Raw genomic sequence first — 22,000 nt, 5'->3', positions numbered from 1 at the left:
AGACAGGTGTCAGGAAAGGGACTTGTGAGGAAAAGCACACCTGGGACGAGGCATCCCTGGAGTGCTGGGACAGCACACTACTCCGTGAGACTTGGAGAGGACAAGAAGAATATATTACGAAGACTGCCTTACCTTGCTTTATTCTTACCTTCTTTGTCCATGCTATGTGCACACAGAATTTTTCAGATTATGACAGAAAAAATGTAAATCTCTTTCTGTGTTGCATAGCAACTGTTATCAAGACAACCAGACCATGTGCACCTGTATTCCAGGAAATTATCAGTAAAGTGACCCTGTTTCTGAACCATCTTTTGCACTGGATGCAGAAATTCTCTTTTTTTTTTTTTTTTTGCTGTAGGCCCCCTTGCCTGTTATCTATCAACACAGCCTTGTGACCCTGTGACAGTACCCACATGCACACACTATTTTGATGTCCCATGTCCTCGCTGCTCTTCTTATCCTGTGTTTGACACATGCTATGTGTCTGTGTAGCTCTTGGCCCATTTGAGTATATCCCTCCTGTTTCCTCTTCCTCACATCTTAAAATGCAGGGCAGGATTCTCTTCCTTTTCTATCTCCACCTTGTCCCAGAAATGCCACAACACCAGCACTGGGACAGTGTCACAGCAGCTATATCTCCTTAAGCCTTTCCTCTAGCTCTGATGTGTCATTCCTTCTCTTATTCAGCATTAGTTCTGTGCCTTCTCCATCCCTGCATAAAGGTGTTAAAGTTTAACACCTTTACACTGCATTTTTTGCCTTTGCATAGTGCATGAATGTCAGCTGTGCACTTCTCGTCTGAAATTTTTGGAGATGTATGAAGGGGCCTGACCTCTGCAACATGTTCAGCACTGGGAAGAGCCCCACAGTGAAGCACTGTAAGCCCCACCTCAGAGTGGGACTGTATTTGGGTATATGTTTGAGCACTCTCTGACCTAGAGGACACCAAACCATACCAGTGCTGTTTTGCATTTCTACAGCACAGACATTAATACTGCACTTACCTTATCACTCTTTTTGGCATAGCCCAGCTGCATATAGTTTTCATTCAAGCAGAAATTGAGAATGTCAGCTGTAGTGCCACCTAATGACTTGCAATGCTCTGTGAATACCATGAATGGTGCAGGGCTGCAGTTCATTTAGTATCATCCTCAGCAGTCTCCACAGATAGAACATAGTAGGCTGAAGTTGCAGCTGAAGCTGTGCTGAGAGGAGTTATGCCTATCAGTCAGGGACAAAAATATTTGGAAGAAAATTGGAGAGATCAGAAGTAGGTGAGAAATATAATTTTCTGGAAAACAAAGATCACCTGTAGGAATGGGTAACCTGGAATACTGATAACTAGTATTAAAAATAAGTACATAATAATAAAAATAATTAATGAGAGCATGGACAACTGAGAACAGGAAGTGGACAGCTGCTGTGAAAAAGTGCAGCTCTGAGCTGTATGCCTAGAGGCATCATACCATGAGCTCCTAAAGGTGATTCTTTCTGATAGAGAGTGTAAGTAGCAGTATATCTAAACTAGTGTGATATCCATAATTGATTTACTACAGCAGTAGCTTTTGTTTTCCAGATAAATACTATTCAAGCTCTACCCAATTGTTTAAGGAAATTATGTGAGCACAGCAACAGCCTGCACTTTTTAGGTGTGCATCTTCCCTCTTCATTCTTGCAATTCCTGTATTCTTTAGTAAAAGTAGACCCAACATAATGTGAGTGATGTAGAAATAAGCCAGGGGCCGTACTGCCCCATTTTGTGCTGTCCTGAGCAATCCATGCCTAATGATCCCAGTAGGATTTATTGTCTTGAGAAGTAGACATGCCACATGCAGTTTGTCTTTCTTTGGAGATTTTGCTAATAGAGTAGCTGGTTGATGCAAATGCTACTGGTGTTAAAAACTGTGGATAGAAATTGTTGATAAGGGAATGCAGGTGATGAGGAGACTGCAACTGGAGATGGAGGAGTTTCCTAGAAACACCTTTGAAAGAGATGGCTGTACTGGAAGAAGTTCTGGAAAGGACTTTCCAGAAGTTCTCTGGAAAGGAGCTCTGTTCCTTGGGGGAGCTGAAACTAGACTGGGAAATGCAAAATGAAGCATCTGAGAGGAGAAGATGCTCTGAAGGTCTGGGAGAAGAGTTAGAATGAACATCTCTGTCTTATAGTCTCTGGACAATGTCTGTTCCTCAGCTGCTTGTAAAATGCTTTGTCCCCAGTCCATGTTTTCTCACTCGATGCTTTCCTCTTTCCCTCCACCTGTCTGGCCAAAGATCATCTGCTTGCTTATTGCTTTTATCACCAGTGAATTATATTTCTACCCACAGAGGTCCATGTCAGAGGGTCCTCAGGACTTAGTTCTATGATAGCCTGTTCATACTGATAATGCAATTTGGCCTAGGAGATTTTTTTTTCCCTGATGATCTCTGATTGCTGCTTTAATAAATGAGTTTTAAATATTTTGGTGACTACAGCATCTTATCCGTCTGGCTTCTGGCTTCAGCCACTTGGCATCGCTGTGGCCCCAGATTTCATTTTGCAGGATGCATCTTTCTTGTCACCAAGTGTTTCATTTACAGCTTCTCCAGTGGATGCATTCAAATTCTTTTATATGTATGTAGTGACTCAGTTCATGATTTGGAAATAATACTAGATGTTGTGCCTTACCACAAAGCTTGGCACCTACTGCAGCAATCTAAGCGTTTCCTGCATCACCTCTGCTAAGAATGAGTATTCTTGGAGTAGAGCAGTCCAAGATGTCCCTGTGAGGGAGGCCACTGCTCCAGCAGCAGGATTTCAGATGGATGTTCACCATATTACAGAGCCATTGTTAGCAGAGAGGAGACACCAATGCTCTGAACTGCAGCTCTGAGAATAACTGGATTTGAGCTGGTTGGCTGAACTGAAAAAGTCATGCCCCAAAAAACAAAATTAATTTCCTTCTGACTTCACAATATAATACATTTGAAATTCAATATTGGGCTCTAGGTACTTTATTTTAAATCTTACTACCTCTTTTTTGAACTGTGAGATTTTCAAAATAAATATTTTCAGAATAAAATATTTAGAAAATGTAGAAATGTTTTGACTTGAAATCCAGAGCTTCATCTTCAGCTGTCAATTTTGATTTGGTTTACAAAATGATTTAAGCTGCTCCAAACAGCATTTTTCAGCAGAAGAAAAATTATGTGCTGTAGTGGTTCTTTGCACATGTATGTGCATGTGTGTGTGTGTGTCTGTGTCACACCTCTTTGTTGAGGTGGTTCTAGAACCCTCCCAAGCCCCCTCCACTTAAGACTGTGTATAGGGGCGTTGAAGGTGTCTCCTGAGACTCCTTCAGTCCTGGCTGTGCTGTTCAGCTTCAAGCACAGCAAGATAGATGGGTATGAAGATGGCTTCATGTTCTTAAATTGTGTAAGCCTAATTTAGCAAAGATAACAGGATAAGAATGTTATATTGTAAAGCAGCAAAATTCAGAGTGCCCCATCCATACCCAATTGTGCAGCCCCTTCCCTGTGGTTTGACATTTTTTGCCAAACTGGGGAGCTCTCTGCCGAAGCTCAACATCCTTATATAGGCTTTCTCCCTTCACCATGAGTTATTTCAGGGTCTGGGTTTGTCATGATCTTTTTATTTTTTTTCCAGGAGCTTTATTTCCTTGCCGTGTTTTGTTTTCTCCCCCTAGACAAACATTGGTTCCATCTTGGCATCAGTAAATCCCTACAAACCCATCCCTGGTCTGTACAGTGTGGATGCCATAGACCTGTACAGACAGCACCGGCTGGGTGAGCTGCCTCCCCATATCTTCGCCACCGCTAACGAGTGCTACTGCTGCTTGTGGAAGCGTCATGACAGCCAGTGTGTTCTGATAAGGTTAGAAATGAAGAACCAGCTACTCCCTCGCTGCATCACACGCCTTGCTCCCGCTGTTCCATTTTCATTGGCATCTGCCTAAATATCCACACCATCCCTCTTCTGTGCTGTGGGTGGGATGGTCATCAGCTCTGTCTGTCCTGGATTTGTAAATGAAATGTATGTTTTTTTCCTAACAGTGGAGAAAGTGGAGCTGGAAAGACTGAGAGCACCAAGTTGCTGCTGAAATTCTTGTCAGCCATGAGCCAGACCTCCCTTGGGGCCCCTGTGTGTGAGAAGAGCACTCGCGTGGAAGAAGCCATCCTGGAAAGCAGGTACAGTCCACCCTCATGGGCACCCAACGTGCTGAGTCAGCCTGCCTTTGGGGGGCCCTGCCTTTGGGGGGCCCTGCCTTTGGGGGGGCCCTGCCTTCTGGGCAGCCGGGCCATGGATGGAGCCAGACCTGAGTAGTGAGGATCACAGAGCTGAACGGTGTCATGTCAGGGAAATGCGAAGGTTGCGGTCTTGCCAGGATGCCTCACCTGGCTGCTCTCCCAGCTGTCCACAGATGGATTAGGCTTCTTTCCAACAGCAACATAGGGTGTGCATGGCAGCCAGAGAATTAATGCTCTACCTCTCGGTTGTGGATGTCCTCACAGTGAGTGTCTGTCATGCTCTGATTCCTGGTCTCCTTCATTTGCCCCTGCTCTCCCCTGGCCTCCATGTGTTTCAGGCTGCTGGAATGTCTTGGCCTCAGGGGTCCCATGGGCCTCCTTGCAGCTCTCCTGCTGTCCAGGCAACTGATATCATGGAGAACATCCATGGAAGCTGTAAGGGGCCCCGGGTGGTCACAGCTGGTCTCGACTGGAGCTGGCACCAGGGAACAACCAACACCCACCTAAACCTTGGCAGGGCATCAGGCAGGCAGGGAAGCACATGGCAGCTAGATCAAACATGTTTGGGAGAGAAGTCAGCAGCCATGAGGGGATGGAGACATGCTTTGGGGGAAATCCTTCATGCCGAAAGAGGTTGTGACACCCCTGAGGGACCATGGCCAATGCAAGGGCAGGGACACCCCTGAGGGACAGGTGACCCACACTGGAACAGGTACACGAAGGAAAAAAGTGTCAGAAAAACCTGAAGAAGCAAACCGCAGCTGAGGAAAAGCATTAAGAGACAAAAAGAAGCAGAGAAAACAAGGAAGTAGAGTGACAGAGAGAAGTAGTCCTGTGTGTGTGTCCCCAGGTTCCTGTGCTGCCTTGGGGGAATTTTGAGGGACTGGGTGTAACCTGAGGTAAAAATGAAAGCTGAGGCTAAGAAAAGGAAGTCAGTAGGTGTTTGACTTAAGGTAAGCCTGGGGAAGAGGGAAGAAGAATGTTTAATTCAGTGGCCGTCTTATTGTTTGTGTCCTCCTTTTCTTTAATACCTGAATTCTATTTAATAAATTAAATTAAACAAAATTTCTCAGCACAAGACTCTCTTACCTATGACTGGAGAACCTTGCTGGGGGTCCTGCAGTTTGGTATTGCCAAGGCTGAGATTGTAGGTTGGTCCTAGCTGGAGCCTGTGATAGTTGCAGAAACCTCCAGAGGAGTAAATCAGATATCTGCAACAGGATCTAATAAGAATAAGTTGGAATCCTTTGAACTATCTGTGTGAAAGTGACTTGCATGCAAGTGGCATATTTCAGGGCTCAGAGTGTAGAGAGAAGGAATGTTTCCTGGAAGATGGTGATGCAGAAAAGCTACAGGGAACTGTGGTGAAAATAGCCTAAGCGGACCTGTAGTGTGTAATATGGCAGCTGTGAGAGCATTGTGGGTTTTAGGATCCTTATAAGCAGAGCAACATTGAGCAGAAGGGCTGTTGCCCTTGGACTTGCTGCTTGAGAGACTGTTGTTGGATGATTTATACTTTTCAGGTGTGCACATTTTACCAAGGTTATAGGCAAATTGCAAAAAGCTCTGAAGTGCAGTACAGTCATGACTCAAGATCTGCAAAATCTGCTTTAAGGCAAGCAGCTTAGAAGGCTCAAGCACGCTTAGCAGTTAAGTGGTAACTTGACAGTGATCTAGAGAGCTTAGGATGGTGGATAGGTGATTCCTGAGTCTGTAAGATGACACAGCTGTGAGCTGGAGTGAAGTAAGAGCTTGTGACCTGTTCTGTGTACGTCTCTAGTGCTATGTGAGCTATTGCAATGAGAGTGCAAGAGAATTTGATTTGTCACCTTTTCGCTGAAGACAAGAAGCTGAAGGCCTGGCCCAGACCCAGAAGTTGCTGCCACTCCTATGAAGCCTACTTTGTGTTTGGGGTTCAGCTTCACTTGCTCTGCCACTGGCCCTCCTCCGGTTGGCTTATGGTGGATTTTCATGCTTGCAGCCCAGCACATACCAAGGAACAATGCTGGATTATTTCTCAATTTCAGACAGCATTGCAAACAAAGTGTTCCATCAGCTTTCTATCACTTGCTTGTGTTGTAACATTCAGGCTTGGTGTATTTTTCATAAATCAGGCTCTGAAAACTCCTTTGGCACTTTTTTTCTTTCTTGAAAATCTCCATTAGTTCATTAAAAATTCTGCTAACTTTCAGCTTTTTTTCTTGCTTGCTTCACTCTGAAGTTCCCTTCTCCATGTTGGGTGCCACTGCTGACAGCATAGCCACCTTTCCTGTTATTCATCCCCCCGAGTCTTCAAATCTTCCTTTTTTGTCGTCAGTTGTGCATCTCAATACTGAAGCTGCATATGGTGCAGTATTTCTAAATTCCAGACTTTGCTTTCTGCTGCTCCATTGAAACTGGTCCCCATCATTTTGAATCCTGGAGCACACCCTGCCCACATCCAGCTGAGCAGCCAGCATCATCTTCCTGATGTGCTGCTGCTCCTCCTCACAGTTTGCTGCTGCATCAAGTGCCACGTTGTGATGTGCTGCTGGTGTGGGCAGATTGCTCGGCCCAGGCATCTGCCCTCATTCCCGCCTGAACCAACTCACCCTCGCTGCTCTGCCTTGCAACTGCTGCCAGCCTCAGACACGCATCTGCTTATTTTCTTCCCTATGTCTGAAAGGCTTCAGCACTCACATACGTGAGCCCATTGCCAAACTAAACTGTAAAGATATTTCCTTGTGTTTTTCTTATCTATTTTAACATGATTTACAGCCATAAAGATTGGCAGGCTGGTTCCTGCACTCTCACTGCAACTGTGGTGGTCACATAACATAACTCTGTCCTCCCTTTTTCTGGCTCTCCCCATTAAACTGGTTGATTCATGGCATTGGTTTGCTCAGTGGGATATTCCTGTGCAATGTCCTTATTTACATGCTTGTTTTGGAGTTGTGGGTCTTGGAGTTCAGATTCTCCAGGGCAAGGAACTTACCTCCTTACAAATTTCTCTAACTGGCATTTCTATAATTGCAATGTGTTATAACAGAGTAATTTTCATTTTTATGCTTGTTTCTTGGAGGTGATTGTTTCAAGAGATAAGTTACGAAAATACTCCCTGAATTTTCCTGAAGCTTGTTGAGTGTTTCCCCTAATCACAGCCCTCCCTTAGCAAACACTTGCAAGACCTGAAGCTTTCTGCAAGCTCCAGTGGTGTCTTTTGATGCTATATTTATAAACTTGTAAATAATCCCATATCCGCCCCAGTCTCCAGTGGAACTGCACAGTAGATTGATGGAGATATTTAAATGCCAATACTTCTCAGAGTAATAATGGTAATAATTTTTGTTTAAACTATATAGTTTTTTTAAAACTATGTATGTTTTAAAATTAGACATGACAGGCTGTTCTAGTAGTATCTCTATGACCCTTTGCTTGTCAGGCCTCCAGATTATTTTAGAATTGGCCAAATTGCAGAAATGAATATTTTTAAACCTGAATTCAGCATGTCAATTTGAGTGGCTTAGGCTTTTCCCTTTAACTGTTCTGTGAAGCAAGAACCAAGCTGCATTTCAACTCACTGTTTTCCACGTTGTATGAACCTCCTGAAGACAGGAAGGTGACAGGAGACAATTTATCTTCAATTTATCTCCTGTCTGATGTTTGGTGATGGATTTTTTTCAACTTTTTTTTTTCCTGAAGTGGATGATGTGGCTCTCTTAGAATGTAGCTTTCAAATCTATTGTGTGTGTATAGTCCCTGTACTTGGAAACCATGTGGCTTGAATCAGCCTAAGCAAGATTTAGGTAACAAGGGCTTGTGTGTTCCAGTATCAAATTTCAGTACTAAACAGATCGTTTTATTACTGTTTGTTTGTTTGAAGATGTTTGCCTGTAATTTTAATAAATGTCTTATACTGTTTTCTCTTTCAAAGGCAGAAATAAAAAAGGTAGAACAAATATAGAAGTATGTGGTTTAAAGCTACAGAGTGTTTGCCCTATATGTCTGATGATTCTGAAAATCCTGAAAATAATACAATCCCATTCACAGGATGCTGCTGTGTTAAGGACACAACCTGGCTGGGTCTTGCCACCTTTCATTTCTTGAAGCCACATTGGTGGGGAATGCCCTTGACAGTGTGAGCACCAGCTGCCCATGTGGACTGGGGACTGATTTAATTAACTCCAATCCCAAAGGTTTAAAATTCATCTAGCAGCGTGTTAAATTGCTCCTGCCATTCTTCCTTGCCCTTGAGCTCTCCCGCTTGTCCAGGCTGGTGCTGTAACAAATTAATCTCTTGTGGCAGAGCGCTCTGTGCAAATGTCAAAAGACTGGGCACATGCTTTGTTTTAATGATATCCCACCACTAATCATATCTTCATTGCCTCATTTCTGCAGCCCCATTCTGGAGGCCTTTGGAAATGCCAAGACAGTTTATAACAACAACTCCAGCCGCTTTGGCAAGTTCATCCAGTTGCACTTCTCTCAACATGGACACATCCAGGGAGGCCGAGTAACTGATTGTATCCTTTTCTTCAGTGGACCAGGAATGGATGGCTTAAGTGAAGATGAGGAGATGCTCAGTGCGGGTCAGGAAATCCCTTGTCACAGTTTCTCAAAGCCAGTTTATAACCGTGGGAAAATTTGCAACTTAAAGAGAGAATAAGTGTTTGTTTTGTGGCTTGGCAGCACCTGACTGTAGAAACCTTTCGTCTAGGTACTGCATTAGGTAGGGACATAGTTTGATTTTTCACTTTGGCAATCTCAACACATGTTACTTAAAACCCTGGAATTTGCTGCCACGTTGATTGCATCCTGTCTGTTCCCCATAAAATTATTGCCTTATGTTAGTTCTGCCAATGAATTTGTGAGACCAAACTAAGAATCACTATATTCTGCAGAATATTTGGATGCAGAAGAGAATTATGACTCCCTGTTTTGGGCTGCCATCTCCAGTGGACCTTGTAACCCTAATCCTAGAATCAAAGAATATCTCAAGTTGGAAGGGACACATAAGGATCATTGAGTCCAACTCCCTGCTCCTCTCAAGACTACCTAAAATGAAATTGTATGCCTTAAGAGCATCATCCAGATGCTCCTTGCAGTCTGACAGGCTTGGTGCCATGACCACTTCCATGAGGAGCTTGTTCTGGTGACAAGGACAGTGAAGACTGGATATAGTCAAATTATGTTGTGCCATGATGACTTTCTTCCCTGTATGCCCGTGGAGCTCTCTCCCAAAGGATTAGACCTATCTTTTGTCTACATGAGGCAGGTAAAGCTGCCTTGGCTACATTTCTTGATGGTGATGTTCAAAGCTGCTGATGACTGCAAACCACACCAATTTCCACTGGAGTAGCAGCCAGATGAATTTACTACCATTGTAAATAACAGGCTTGCATTGTTTAGTCTCTGCTCTCTGTGCTGTCAGTAGATTAAAGATAGTGGTCTCTTGCAGAAGCAATGAGAACTGATGCAAGACTTGCTGTGAGCAATACAGACTTTCAGATTAGAGTAGCCTCTAATCTTTCTAGGTGTTCCTAATGTGGCTCATCCTTTGTTAGGTTGCCTATGCTCTATCTGACTCTGCCCTTTTAAATATTTCTTTGGCAAATCATACCTCCTTGGAAAATGAGTAGAGAGGATGATCTGAGATGATGTTTAGGACCACTCTTCACCTACTTCCCAAAGTGTCAGTTATTTAATGATTTGCTGCTTGTTACAGGGTTCATCCCAATGTGTCTAGAAGATTCTTTGTCAATCATCAAGAAATATGTGCATATGTCACTTGAATGTTTTTTCCTTAACTTGCTGTTCAGATTTACTGGAAAAGGTAGGTATCCCCTCTACTGACTGCTGGGTGAGCCCTCTTCCCATAGTGTGGTGTGGGAGTGCCAGATCACCTCCTGAATGATGCTGTCTTCATCACAGCGTGTAGGCCTTAGATCCTTATGTGTTACAATTGCAACTGTCCCAAATGAGGAAGAGGCAGAGGAAAAATGTTTGTTCTGTATCTATCAGAGCCTCTTCTCCTATCTTTGATAAACTCTGTTCATTACAGAGAGACCCCAAGAAAAAGCTGTTAACTGAGGAGAAAGGGAAAGAGAACAAGTACCTGGAAACTCAGTTCCGCAGAGAAGAATATGGAGTACAACTCCAAATGCAGGCATCTCTGCTCTGATGTAGTTTCCTTTGGACTCAGGGACTCACTGAGGAGCAGTGTCAGAACTGACAGGTTCGGTTTGTCCAGGTCATGCTATTGAGTACAGAGAAGTCAGCACATAGTTGCACAGCCACATGTGACAAGACCTTGATATAGAATTTATTTAGACAAAACCATCACTAAACTGGAAGAAGACCCTCTTGTACTTTGGCCCTGGAGATCTACCTGTATCCTCGTCCTCTCTTTGCCTTTGCAACCAAAAGTCTAATCTCCTTCTACTTGCTACTCTTGTATTCTTTGTTTCAGAACAGAGTGGTACACCAGAACCCTGGAGAGAGGAATTATCACATCTTTTATGCTCTGCTAGCTGGTGTGAGCGGGGAGCAGAAAGGTAATTGCATTTTATAGGATATGGCTTTGTCTTCTTTCCAGTCAAACATGTGAAGCAGGTGTAAGTCAGTTAGAGCACGGATATTTCAGGTACTCAATATGTAGCTTTTTCTTGAAGGTCATATGGTGATTTTGTGGGAAGCAGAAAGGGGAGTTGAGATAAAGAGGCTGAGGATGACAGAAATGCTATATGAGAAAAGACACTTCAGGCATTCTGAGCTGGAGGGAAAAGTCTGTGGAAAGTGATGAGGTAATGAAACTGTCTAGAGGTGAAGGAAGGGTAGAGAGTCTTAATACAGTTGCTGATGGGACCTGTTCCAGGAGTTCCAAGGTTGGATGACAGACATACTTTTACAACAAACCTTCAGTATAGATAATATTAGAGAGAAGAATTAGGAAAACCAATGATGTAGTGGAAGGACTAGAACCAAAACATGTATAGTGTCTGAACAAAGGCTTTATAGCTCAGTACATGGGGAAGAGAGAGATGGATCTGAAAGAGGGCACACAGAGAAAGTGGCAGCTGCAGGCTGTAGATGAATCTGCTTTGTAGTGCAGGATCCCCTTAACAGCATTTGTGTGTACCTGTCCCAAGCACTGCTGAGCACTGATGGTCTTGCTAAAGAGGTCAGATAGGCAGGCAGGAACATGTTACGTTGCACTCTGGTTTTGAGGGACTGGGGAATTTCTTGTTCTCTGTGTGTTAGGATAATCAGATGGAAGATTTGGGCCTGACAGAGTGGAAGGAGTAGGGCTTCAATTTTAGGGAGTATTTACAGGAATGGCCACATAGGTCAATTCAGAGATCAAGCTAAAGCAAAGGAAAATAGTGGGGACCATGGTTATCAGCAAGTACTTAGGGAAACCATACAACACATTCTTTTCTTCAGCAGATCTGCAATTCTTCCCCATCTTCCTCTCAAAGCTGGTGTCCCAGGCTGCTTCACTTCCCGATCTGTAATGTTGTTTTGGGTCTTGATCATCCTTGTCTCCTTTCTCCATTGATTTTTTACTTCTCCTTTGTTCTTTTCAAAATGGGGGATCAAACCTGCAGAAAGTATTTAAGATGTGGTTGCACTACAGATACATACAGAGATCAAATTCTGGTTTTATATTTAGTTTTGTGTTCCTACTAAAACTAAAGGAACTGAACTATGTTCAGTTTTTTACTGCTGCTCAGTACTGAGATGTCTTCAGAAATCTGACTGACTCTCTGAGCTCTGTCTCATGTGATGATACCTAATTTAGAGGTCATTACTGCATGTGTATAGTTAAGACTATTTTTCTGTATACTCTTTGAGATAGATTTTTTTTTTTCTGAGTCAATTCTGTATTGATAAATTCTGCAACTCTGCAGCTTGGGATTTCACTGTTCTAAATAATTTTGCATAGCCTCTGCAAGCCTTTTTACAGCATACCCTCCTCTTTCCCCCTCCCCAGTGCATTCACTGTCGAGGTGTAGCTTTTGAGGGATGTGGAATCAGTTCAGATGAACTCTCCCTATGGTAAACATACACACTTTTGGGGGGACCAAGATCATAGAATTAAAAGGTTCATTGCTAAATAAATTGTTGTCTTTGTCCTGCCTCTTTTTCTTCTGTTGCAGAGAGCCTCTCCCTCTCTGAACCAGAGACTTATCGTTACTTGAACCAGTCTGGCTGTGTGACTGATGAGAACCTGAATGATGTAGAGATGTTCAGTAAGGTCATGGTGAGTTCAGTCCTAACTCCTGCTGAACTTTTGCGCATAATCTCATGGACTAAACATGCTGCATGGTCTAGATCTCACAGGCAGAATATATTTGCCCTAAGCCAAAACTGGGTGTTCAACAAGTCCGAAACTCAGCTCTACCTGTTTATGGTAAAAACAAGGCTCAGAAAGTGGTTTTGGGAAACAGTCACTATGAATAATAATTTAGAAAGATGCAGAATTTTGGGGAGCCTGAGCCCCAACCCCCTCAACCCATAATGGTTCCTGGGAGCCTTCTAGATAGCCTGATGCAGGAAACCTCCAATTGACTATTAGAAGTGGAACAGTTTGATCCGAAGGTAGTGTTCTCCAAATATATTCCAGTAAAATTGTATCATCTGTGCAAATGGCATATTCTGAAATACCGCACAGATTTCAATAGACACCTATACCTTTACCAGAGTTTATAGGTTTAGCATGATGAATCTGCAAATTGATGTTTTATTTGGTAAGTGGTTATTGGCCTGAGGGCTTTAGTAATGTAAGTGAAGCCAGGTAGGCAAGGCTAGAGAAGTCAGCTTAGGATTTCAATAGCTCCTGCTTAGGCGTGATTTAAGGGAAACATCTCCTGTACAGCAAAGATTTCAATGGCAACATGGCATTTATATTTCAGCTGAGGAGATGCTTGGAGGAAGGAAGGGAACTAGAACCCCAGAGTGCCCCACTCACAGGGTGAATGCATGAAAACTAGGTCCTGCTTCTCAAAGTCAATTTATACCCCAAGAACCATGGGTCACATGCATGCACTAAGACAGAGGGAATGTGCCATAATTCCTCATTATCTGGTAACCTGTTTCTCACCTTCTAGCAGTTAATGCTGAAAGCCTGGTTTTAAATCTTACTGCAGAAATCTACTATTCTAAGCTAGAACAAAGGGGGTTATATGGATCAGAGTAAATTAAGTATATTATATGAATATGTCCTTCAGGAAAGAAAATAAGGGAGAATGTGGAAATAATCCAGTAACATCTGTAACCTGTGCTGCTAGTGTTCAGGGGCAGATTTCCTCACATAGTCGCAAACCCGTTCTTCCTGTGACAGACCAGCAATGTCAGCAGCATAGTCCAACTTGAGGATGGAGCAAATGCCCACCACTCTTAGATGGCGACAGAGTAAATGTAGAAGAGAATGGGAGACAGAAAAGATCATTGAGAGATGTATAGCTAAGAGAGGTGGTGTGCCATCCCATTTCACTTTGATTCATGGTGACTATAATTCTGAGTTATACATCTTACACAGACTGGGCCTGAGTGTGGTAGTTACATTGTACTTGGCTATAATACAGCCAACATTAGCTGTATGGTTTTGAACAGACTGCCATGAAGGTGGTGGACTTCAGCACTGAAGAAATCAGAGACATCTTCAAACTTCTTTCTGGCACACTTCATTTGGGAAATGTTGAATTCATGACAGCTGGCGGGGCCCAGATTACAACAAAAGCAGGTAAGTGGGACCCTAGCAACTTGGTAGACCATGCAAAGCCCCATAAGGCCCCCAGTAAAGCTCACTCCATTGCCCTTTTTCCCTCTGGTTATGCAGTGCCTTTGCCAGCAGATTCACTGACTGCAGTGAGCTCTGCAAAAGCAGTGCCACAGGATACATGGATCCAGGGCACCAGTGTGATTTAACTGGGCTGTGGCCTTCTGACCCATTAGTGCTCCCGGCTACTCTCAGACGAGTCCGTGGCCCCACAATTTCTCTTTTGCATTGAAAGAGATGGAAGAAATAGGATCAGGGAGGAGTTGGAGATAAAAATAGTGTGTTAGAGACTTCCCCCCATCTTCATTTGAAGCATTTGCTAGTGTGCACTCTGTTACCATTATGCAATCTGAGCTCATCTGGTAGAGTGAATCCCTAAACAGACAGAAGAAATAAATATGTATTACAAGTCCTTCAAGTCTTAAGTTAATTGCCTCTTCTTAACATCCAAGTTTAGCAATCCCATGCTTGTTGTGCCTTTAGGAAAACATATCTTCTCGTGCGATAAATATTTTGCTAGTGCTGAGCTTTACACAGGACTTTGCTCTTCCTGTTGTCAGCAGAAAGTCTGACTTACAGGAGTATCTGTGGCCCAAAATGGGTGCTGACTGCCTCAAACTGGGTATATGACCTTACAGCTTTGGGTATGCCCAATAGAATTAAGTAAAGGGGAGTGTGTTTTGTGCTGGAGTTTAGTCACTTGCCTTGTAGGAGTCCCTGGGATTTCCTCACTGAGCTGCAAAATATGAATCCCCCATGAGTGATGGGGATCCAGGCAAGAGAAAAAAGGGTGTCTTCCTTTGTTATTAGTGCTGAACATTGCCAGTGACCTCCTGGGCCTAGATGCGTTTCAGCTTTCTGAAGTACTGACGCAGAGGTCCATGATTCTGCGTGGGGAAGAGATCAGCTCCCCTCTCACTGTGGAGCAGGTAAGTGTCCTAGTGTATGCTACTGCTTCTGCCACTTCTGCATTTCCAGGCCCTCTGTCTCCCTCTTGTATCACCCATTCCAGTTTAGGGCTTCCTGTTTCCTCAGGTATTTTGCCCTTATTGGCAGTTCAGGTCTCAATGTTGACTCTGCTTTTTAGGTTTTGCAGGGGAGTTCACTTTCAAATGTCAGTGCACTTTGTCAATGGTTTTAAGTCACCTTCACTCACCAGGAACTGGTCATACCTGTGTCGTGCAGAAGGTGCATCAGATGGTTTGTGGTAATTGCATGTATGCATGCTTTTACCTTGCCAAACTCCCAGGTTACACTGCATTTACTGGAAGGTAAAAGCTTACACACAGTTACCACGAAACATCCGGCAGATGTTAGGTTGTTACCCCACAGTAGCTTCTTTCCATATCCATACAACCACAAAGGAGGACTGAAAAAAATGATATGTAGCTCTTGTGATGTTGCTGATCACTTGAGGGCACTCTTGGTGTTTTAGGTCCATGCAGAGATAACTGTAGAAAATCTTCTGTCATTAATAAAATGCAAAACACTGGAAAACATGGAGTAATATTACTAGGATGGAAGATACATCATGTTATAGCAAAATGAACATCTGTAATGGAAATCTTGTGCTGGCACAGACTGCAGAGGGTTATCAATCCAACGCCTGTATTGGCAGAGAAACCAGAGTTACTAGACTTTCTCTGACGGATGTCTGTCTAACTTTCCTTCAGATTTCCCATGGAAGGAATTTCACAGCATCTTTAAGTATCCTGCTTTAGCTGCAGTGGAGTCTGGAGTTGAAAAGATTTTCCTCATATTTAGATTACCTTTGACATCTCAGCTGTCCACCTTACAAGCTTTGGCTTCTGTGAAGTTTTTCATGTGGTGTTCTCTTTTCTAAGCTAAACAATCCAGTTCCTTCAGTGCTTCCTTGTAAGTAATTTTCTAAATCTCTTTGTCTTCTGTCTCTGTTTTCCCACATCTTTCAAGAAGCGGAGTGCCCCCAGCTCAGCACCATATTCAAGCCGAAGTCTCAGCAGTGCTCATTATGGCAGAGTAGTTGCTTCTTTTCTTGCTGTGAACACACCTGCTAATATGTTAGAAGCTAAGTTTTGCCTTTAAGAAATGGCCTCTTTTTTTGCATAGTCTTTGACCTTTCTTTGCAGTGAAATTGTGTGAAAATTATTTTTCAGCCTGTAGCCTGTGGTAGATGTCCTCAGTATCCAGTACCACAGTTTTTCTTCTCAGCTCTCTGTCCTAAATAAGCCACATCTTTCTCTAGCAGTACATAAAGTTGGATAACAAATAATACCAGAGACAATTCAGGCAGTCCAGATCAACAGTATGCAGTTGTAGGATTTACAAGAGTCCCCCTGAATAGAGCTTTGCCTGATAGTATATCTGTTGCTGACATTTTTGTGTGTTGGACCCCACACTTACTGCTTGCAGCCCAGTGAAGTACTAAGACCACAAGAAAATTGTGATAGCTGTCTTCACTAGATAAGCCTGTTGCACTGAACACTGGGCCTGTAAAGGCTATTCCTGCTGAAGCCCTCATGTGGTGCACCCACCTATTCCCACTTGTTGTGGGAATGCGTTGATAGAGTTGCCAGGGATTTCTCATTATGTAATGGGCTCACTACCCATCTGAGCTTTGACATTTCAGTGGGTTGAATGGATGAACTGGCCTAAAGGCAGGCAAAGCTGGAAGGATGAAAAGATCCTTTGAGAATCTTATTTGAGCCGTATTGTAGGGAAAGTGCTTTGCTTACAGCTGGATGGGGAGGTCCTGGAAAATGAGTTCAACTTAACTGTGTAGCCAGAGATACTAGAGAGGCATGGCCTTGAGGGCATTCTCAGTCCCAACTAATAAGACAGATCATCTGATGGAGAGAAGAAATACCCAGAAAATATGTGTGTGCCCATACTTTGAAATGTTCTCTTCTGTGGAGAAGGGAGATTGCTCTGTGCCGACCTTGAGCTGCTGAAGAGGAGATAGTACCCAGGAAGAGAAAGGAGGAGAAAAACAGTGAGGCTGGGTGAAAAGGAGGATCTGCTAGGCTGGGCCTCAGAAACCTCGCTGAGGGGCTGAAAGGGTTCAGAGGCAGTTGGCCTGTGTCATTAGCAAAGCAGAACACAAGAGTCTGTGTTATTTAGGGTTGCAAAACTAAGGGGATGAAGGTGCATTTAGAAGATCAGTCATTGCTGTCTGGCCTACTGAAGGAATTGCCCTGGTATCACAGGCGAGACAGAGGAAACAACCTGTAATCTATTTACCGTGGTTTATTTATTAAATGACAAGATTAAAGCTTTTACCCTACTTCATTATTTCATGTACTTGCTCACTCACCCCTCAGCATTACGTTCTCTAGATGTCAACTTCCTTTCCCGGTTGGGAGTGTGCTGCTTGTCCAGGAGGGTCAGGCACAAATTTGTATGGGTTCGTACTGTGTAGTTGCAGTTACCAGGCTCAGGAACTACCAGCCAAGGTTCTTGGGCATACCCTGACGTTTATCTCCGTGTCTCCAATCTCCAGGATCTTTCTCCACTTCCAACATCTTTCTTCCAGTCACAATCTTTGCCGTCTTCTCTCCTGGCCCCTTTTCTACTCCCTGAGATCATGTCTTCTTGTTGTGAACCCTTATTTTTGGCCTCCTCTTCTTTCTAGAACCCTAAACTCTAGTGTCCGATTCTAAATAGTGTATATGCAGAAGGACAGCATGTGATCAGCCTCTTATTTTGTGGTTCTGTCTCATGTCTCTTTAGTAATTGGAGGATTTGAGGTGTGCTGCTTTTGTTTGTCCAAGTGTTATCGAAATTTGCAACCAGCCCATTCTTTTTACAGCTATCAGGTAGCAGGCTTTCGCTTGAGATACCAACAGTTTGATTTTGGATGTTCATCCACATGCTTACATACACCCAGTTAGCTAGTGCCTGTTAGTCATCACAATTTAAGTTATTTTTTCTGCCTATGACACTTGGTTATGATCAGTGCATGGCATGTGGGGTCAACTCTAGTTGAAAAGTATTTAAATCCATGATCTTTTGGGGCACGTGTCCCGGCTGTTGGCTAGCCTAACTGGATTCCAGTAGGATAATGCTATTTGCAGGGAAGTTTTGGAAAGGGGATTTTTGAGGGCAACTTCGTGTCAGAATACTTCATTAAATCCTGCCCTACCAGTTTTTTGAAAACTGAGCAGACACCCATTTGACAGCTTTACTAGGAGTACTGAACCAAGATACCTTGCCTGTCACTGCAAATGTTGACTCAGGTGATGCAAATGACTGCTGTGGGCTTAGTTGTGAGGTATTTTGCCACCCTCCCTGCCCCCCAGCACTTGTTCCAAAAGATGTCCCTGATTTTGCTACTTCTTTCAGCCTCTGAAGTTCAGTTACCCAGAGGTTATACATGGCTTATCTGTGTGTGGCCTGGCTATTTGAAAACTTGATACATATAAATACTGCACCATACACAGCCCTTACAGAGGCTGAGACACCTGAAGAAGAGTGGAGGAACCTGAAGTCCCATAGAGATTCATGTGCCCCTTATGCCTTCTGTTCTCTTTGTGACTCGTTTTCATTCTCTGTATTTACAGGCAGCTGACTCCAGAGACTCCCTCTCTATGGCGCTCTATTCCCAGTGTTTCTCGTGGCTCATTAACAAGATTAATACCAAGATCAAAGGCAAGGAAAACTTTAAGTCTGTGGGCATCCTGGATATCTTTGGCTTCGAGAATTTTCAGGTCAGGATTTTGTCTTTTGTGGAGTGGGTTGGTTTTAGAGGTGTCAGTGCATATAGGAGGGAATTTTGGTGGGTTTGTATCCCCAGTCTGGGGTCTCTCCACTATCACTTTCCCCTGGAAGTAGCAAGATATATTTAGCTGCCCATTTCTGCCACCTGTATTCATAAAAGCTGATGTTCAAAGTCTGGTTTGTGACACAGACCCTAAACAGATGTACTGTGATAGATAATATTGAATTTTTGACTTGTATGCAGATTAAATATCCAAATCCTGTGTGTACATTATTTGTTTACATCTATTTTGCACTGTGTGGAGAATGCTGTTGTAATACTTCTGACTGCAACTGATGAGGGTTGTATGTTGAACAGTCACAGAGTGACTGCTCAGATATTTCACAGAAGAGAAAGCCCAGTGACCTAACACTTAGGGAATTATATTTCTTTCTTCCAAGAAGAGAAGCATGATTGTCCTTAGCATCCTTTACTATGATTAAGGTTTACTGAATTAACCTTGCATGGGCTACAAAAAGTGTTCTCATAGTGGACCTCCCCATACTGTCCTCCTCATGTTCATCTTGACCACTATGTTCTCTGGCTTTATTTTAGGCCTGGCATCTTCCACCTTGCTGCTATAGATTATTTTAGAGCTCAGGGTCAAGCATGTTAAGTTTTATAATCATTGTTTCTTCTTGCAGGTGAATCGTTTTGAGCAGTTTAACATTAACTATGCAAATGAGAAACTCCAGGAATATTTCAACAAGCACATCTTCTCCTTGGAGCAGCTGGAGTACAACAGGTGACAAACAGAGGAAGGGGAGCCCCTATTGCTTTCATGGGTAGTAGAAGGGAGAACATCATTCCTCCTCTGTGCTCTTCAGTCCCTACTGCTGAGGCAGGAGAAACAACTGGGCCTTAGCGCAACCCTGACTGTGGATGTGTCTTGATAAGCACTGTCCATGTGCTTTGCCAGCATAAGTCACTTGCCTCCAGCCAAAAGCAGTCTTCCTTGTAGTATTTAGAAAGCCCAGATTTCCTTCTGTCTCTCAGCTGAATAGAAAATTCTTGGGCTTTAACCCATTAGAGTACATGGTCACTGGGCTTATTACTGACTTTGGTAATGATTTGCCTAGGGTACTGGTAGTGTTATGCAGATGGAATCTTGGTGTGCAAAAAGTAAAGTCCCTGAAGATAGACAGTTAGATATCTGACAGCTCTTTCTGTCCTAGAGATTCCTGTACTGTGAAAAGGGCTCTTTTCCTCAGCAAGGAGACTTCAAGGAGAGATTTCCCGATCCTGGGACCTTCTGCACAGCTGTTCCTCTTCTGTGGGCTTCATATCGAATTGTATTTAGTGAAGTACCTGGGATGTTCTAGAGTATTTCTGCTTCTAGAGAAGGCTGCTAGACAAATACTTTAGTTGTTGCTCTGAAACAGAAGCCTTTATGTTAGTGAATGAAGCAATTGAATAGGGTCAGTGAGGGCAAATGAGAGCAGCCTTGTAAAGGGAGACAGTTGAATAGGCAATTCATTAAATTCTAAAGATTACAAAACTGCAAGGCTATTTATGCACTCACTTCTTAGGCCTGTTCCACTATTGCAGGAAGCCTGTGTTAAGAATGGTATCATCATGACAATTTATTTTTTCCTGATGATTGCATAGAAATTTAAGTTCTGTGGCTGAACTTTGAAAGAATGAGAGGATTTTATTATTGTCTACGCATCAAATTATTCTAGGGTGATGTGCCTAAAGCTCGTCTTTCACTGTGTAAGCTCTGCTTCCTCAGGTTTAGTAAGTAGCTCTGTGTATCTCATCTTGATGCTCTGAACCTGGAAGTATGAAGCCTAGGTTGAAGGGTTTGTAGACAACTTCTCCACTATCTTCAAAATGTTAGCCTCCACCTGAAAGATGTCTGTATCAGAAAGTCAGTAAGTAGCTTCATGCATAGCCTGTAGTCTTCCTTGGACTCCTGAATAAGAGCTATTCCCAGGCTTCTCTGAATTCTGAAAACATAAACATCCTTTATTTTGGGAGTGTAATAAGGTGATAAGAGAGGAAAAACACATTCAGCAGATTTACAGAATTTCATGGGTGATTTCCAAAGCATAATTATTGCACTACTCTACCTATATCAGCCCCTGTTCTGAAAGATGCAGGGCCACCCTGTAGGCACCCTGTATGTCAAGCTAAAGCTTACCTGTGTTATCCTCTTCAAAACTCTCCCTGAAAACTCTCTCCTGTCTCTTCTTCTGGTGGACCTGTGAATTGTGGTTCAGTCTTCTGGCAGATGTGCTTTGGGCCTTCTTTCCATACTGGTGGGTCAGCAGTTGACTCTCGAAGCTGTGTAGCAAACTGTCCATCATCACCACTGCTTGGGCTGATGCTCATCAGTCCTGAAAGAGCAACTACAGTTTTAAAATTCGTGTGAAATTTGCCCAAGTGACTACAAGATAAGCATCAGTTTAAATCGCCAGTATGGATAAGAAAGGCTGTCTCCTATCTCCATCTCCTTGTGTTAGCAGTGCATTGTGTCCCCTATTCTTTTTCCTCAGCCATGGCAAAGCCTAATTACTGCAAATTGTCTTCAGTCCTGGGGCAGCTGCCATGCTCAGCTACTTCTGCTCTTCTCCTACACCCCAGAGCATTGGATCTTTCATTTCACATCTTTGTTCTCTTTGTTCTTGACTGTCAGGGAAGGGATAAACTGGGAAGCCATTGACTGGATGGATAATGCAGAGTGCCTGGACCTTATTGAGAAGGTAAGCAGTTATCTGTGACAGTTTCCAGGGATCACCATGGGCACTGCTGATTGTCTTGAGACCTTTCCTGGGGTTTCTTGATTTTAAAAACAGATAGTTGCTTAGATCATGTTCCCATAGTGACCTGGCAAAAGTATGGGCTCTTAGAGCGGTAGTCCCAGCTCAAGAAAGCAGATCTCTGCTTATTGTTGAGAGTAAGCTTAGGAAGAGTGTCATAGTTTTAGATTTGTGTTTAAGTAAAACCTTAATGTGATTTTTTTATAAATAATCTCCACTTACATTCTGCTTGCTGAATACATTGACTGGCCAGAATTCTGCTTTCAGCTTGAGCTTTGCTGGGTATAACTCAGGAGTTATTGCTCAGTGGTCTGTTCAGATCTCCAGTTCTTGTCTTGGTGCTGTGTAGTTAGAGCTTTTGCTGACTGTAAAAGCCTGTCTCTTGTTTGGCTGTAGAAACTAGGTCTACTGGCTTTGGTGAATGAAGAGAGTCGATTCCCCAAAGGCACAGACAACACCCTTCTGGAAAAACTTCACAGCCAGCATATGGTAAGTAAG

The 22,000-nt window shown here is 43.2% G+C and overlaps 1 protein-coding gene across 3 annotated transcripts in view; it reads left to right on the top strand.

The window, feature by feature from the left end:
- Window positions 1-22,000, top strand: part of LOC135417248 (unconventional myosin-X-like) — a 90,874-nt gene that overhangs the window by 20,285 nt on the left and 48,589 nt on the right. Inside the window, exons 4-14 of one of the 3 annotated variants that reach the window (XM_064661090.1) lie at window positions 3,684-3,871; window positions 4,051-4,185; window positions 8,623-8,741; window positions 10,674-10,778; window positions 12,384-12,487; window positions 13,840-13,969; window positions 14,816-14,934; window positions 18,544-18,690; window positions 19,385-19,485; window positions 21,379-21,445; window positions 21,899-21,991. In XM_064661090.1, the coding sequence (XP_064517160.1) occupies window positions 3,684-3,871; window positions 4,051-4,185; window positions 8,623-8,741; window positions 10,674-10,778; window positions 12,384-12,487; window positions 13,840-13,969; window positions 14,816-14,934; window positions 18,544-18,690; window positions 19,385-19,485; window positions 21,379-21,445; window positions 21,899-21,991 (1,308 nt within the window). Of the gene's footprint in view, window positions 1-3,683; window positions 3,872-4,050; window positions 4,186-8,622; window positions 8,742-10,673; window positions 10,779-12,383; window positions 12,488-13,839; window positions 13,970-14,815; window positions 14,935-15,746; window positions 15,881-18,543; window positions 18,691-19,384; window positions 19,486-21,378; window positions 21,446-21,898; window positions 21,992-22,000 lie in introns of those variants that run through there. The other 2 variants (XM_064661092.1, XM_064661093.1) reach the window with 2 other exon arrangements.

This window comes from Pseudopipra pipra, chromosome 7 (assembly GCF_036250125.1).
Source record: "Pseudopipra pipra isolate bDixPip1 chromosome 7, bDixPip1.hap1, whole genome shotgun sequence".
Classification (NCBI taxonomy): Eukaryota; Metazoa; Chordata; class Aves; order Passeriformes; family Pipridae; genus Pseudopipra; species Pseudopipra pipra.
This window is presented reverse-complemented; position numbering and strand designations above follow the sequence as displayed.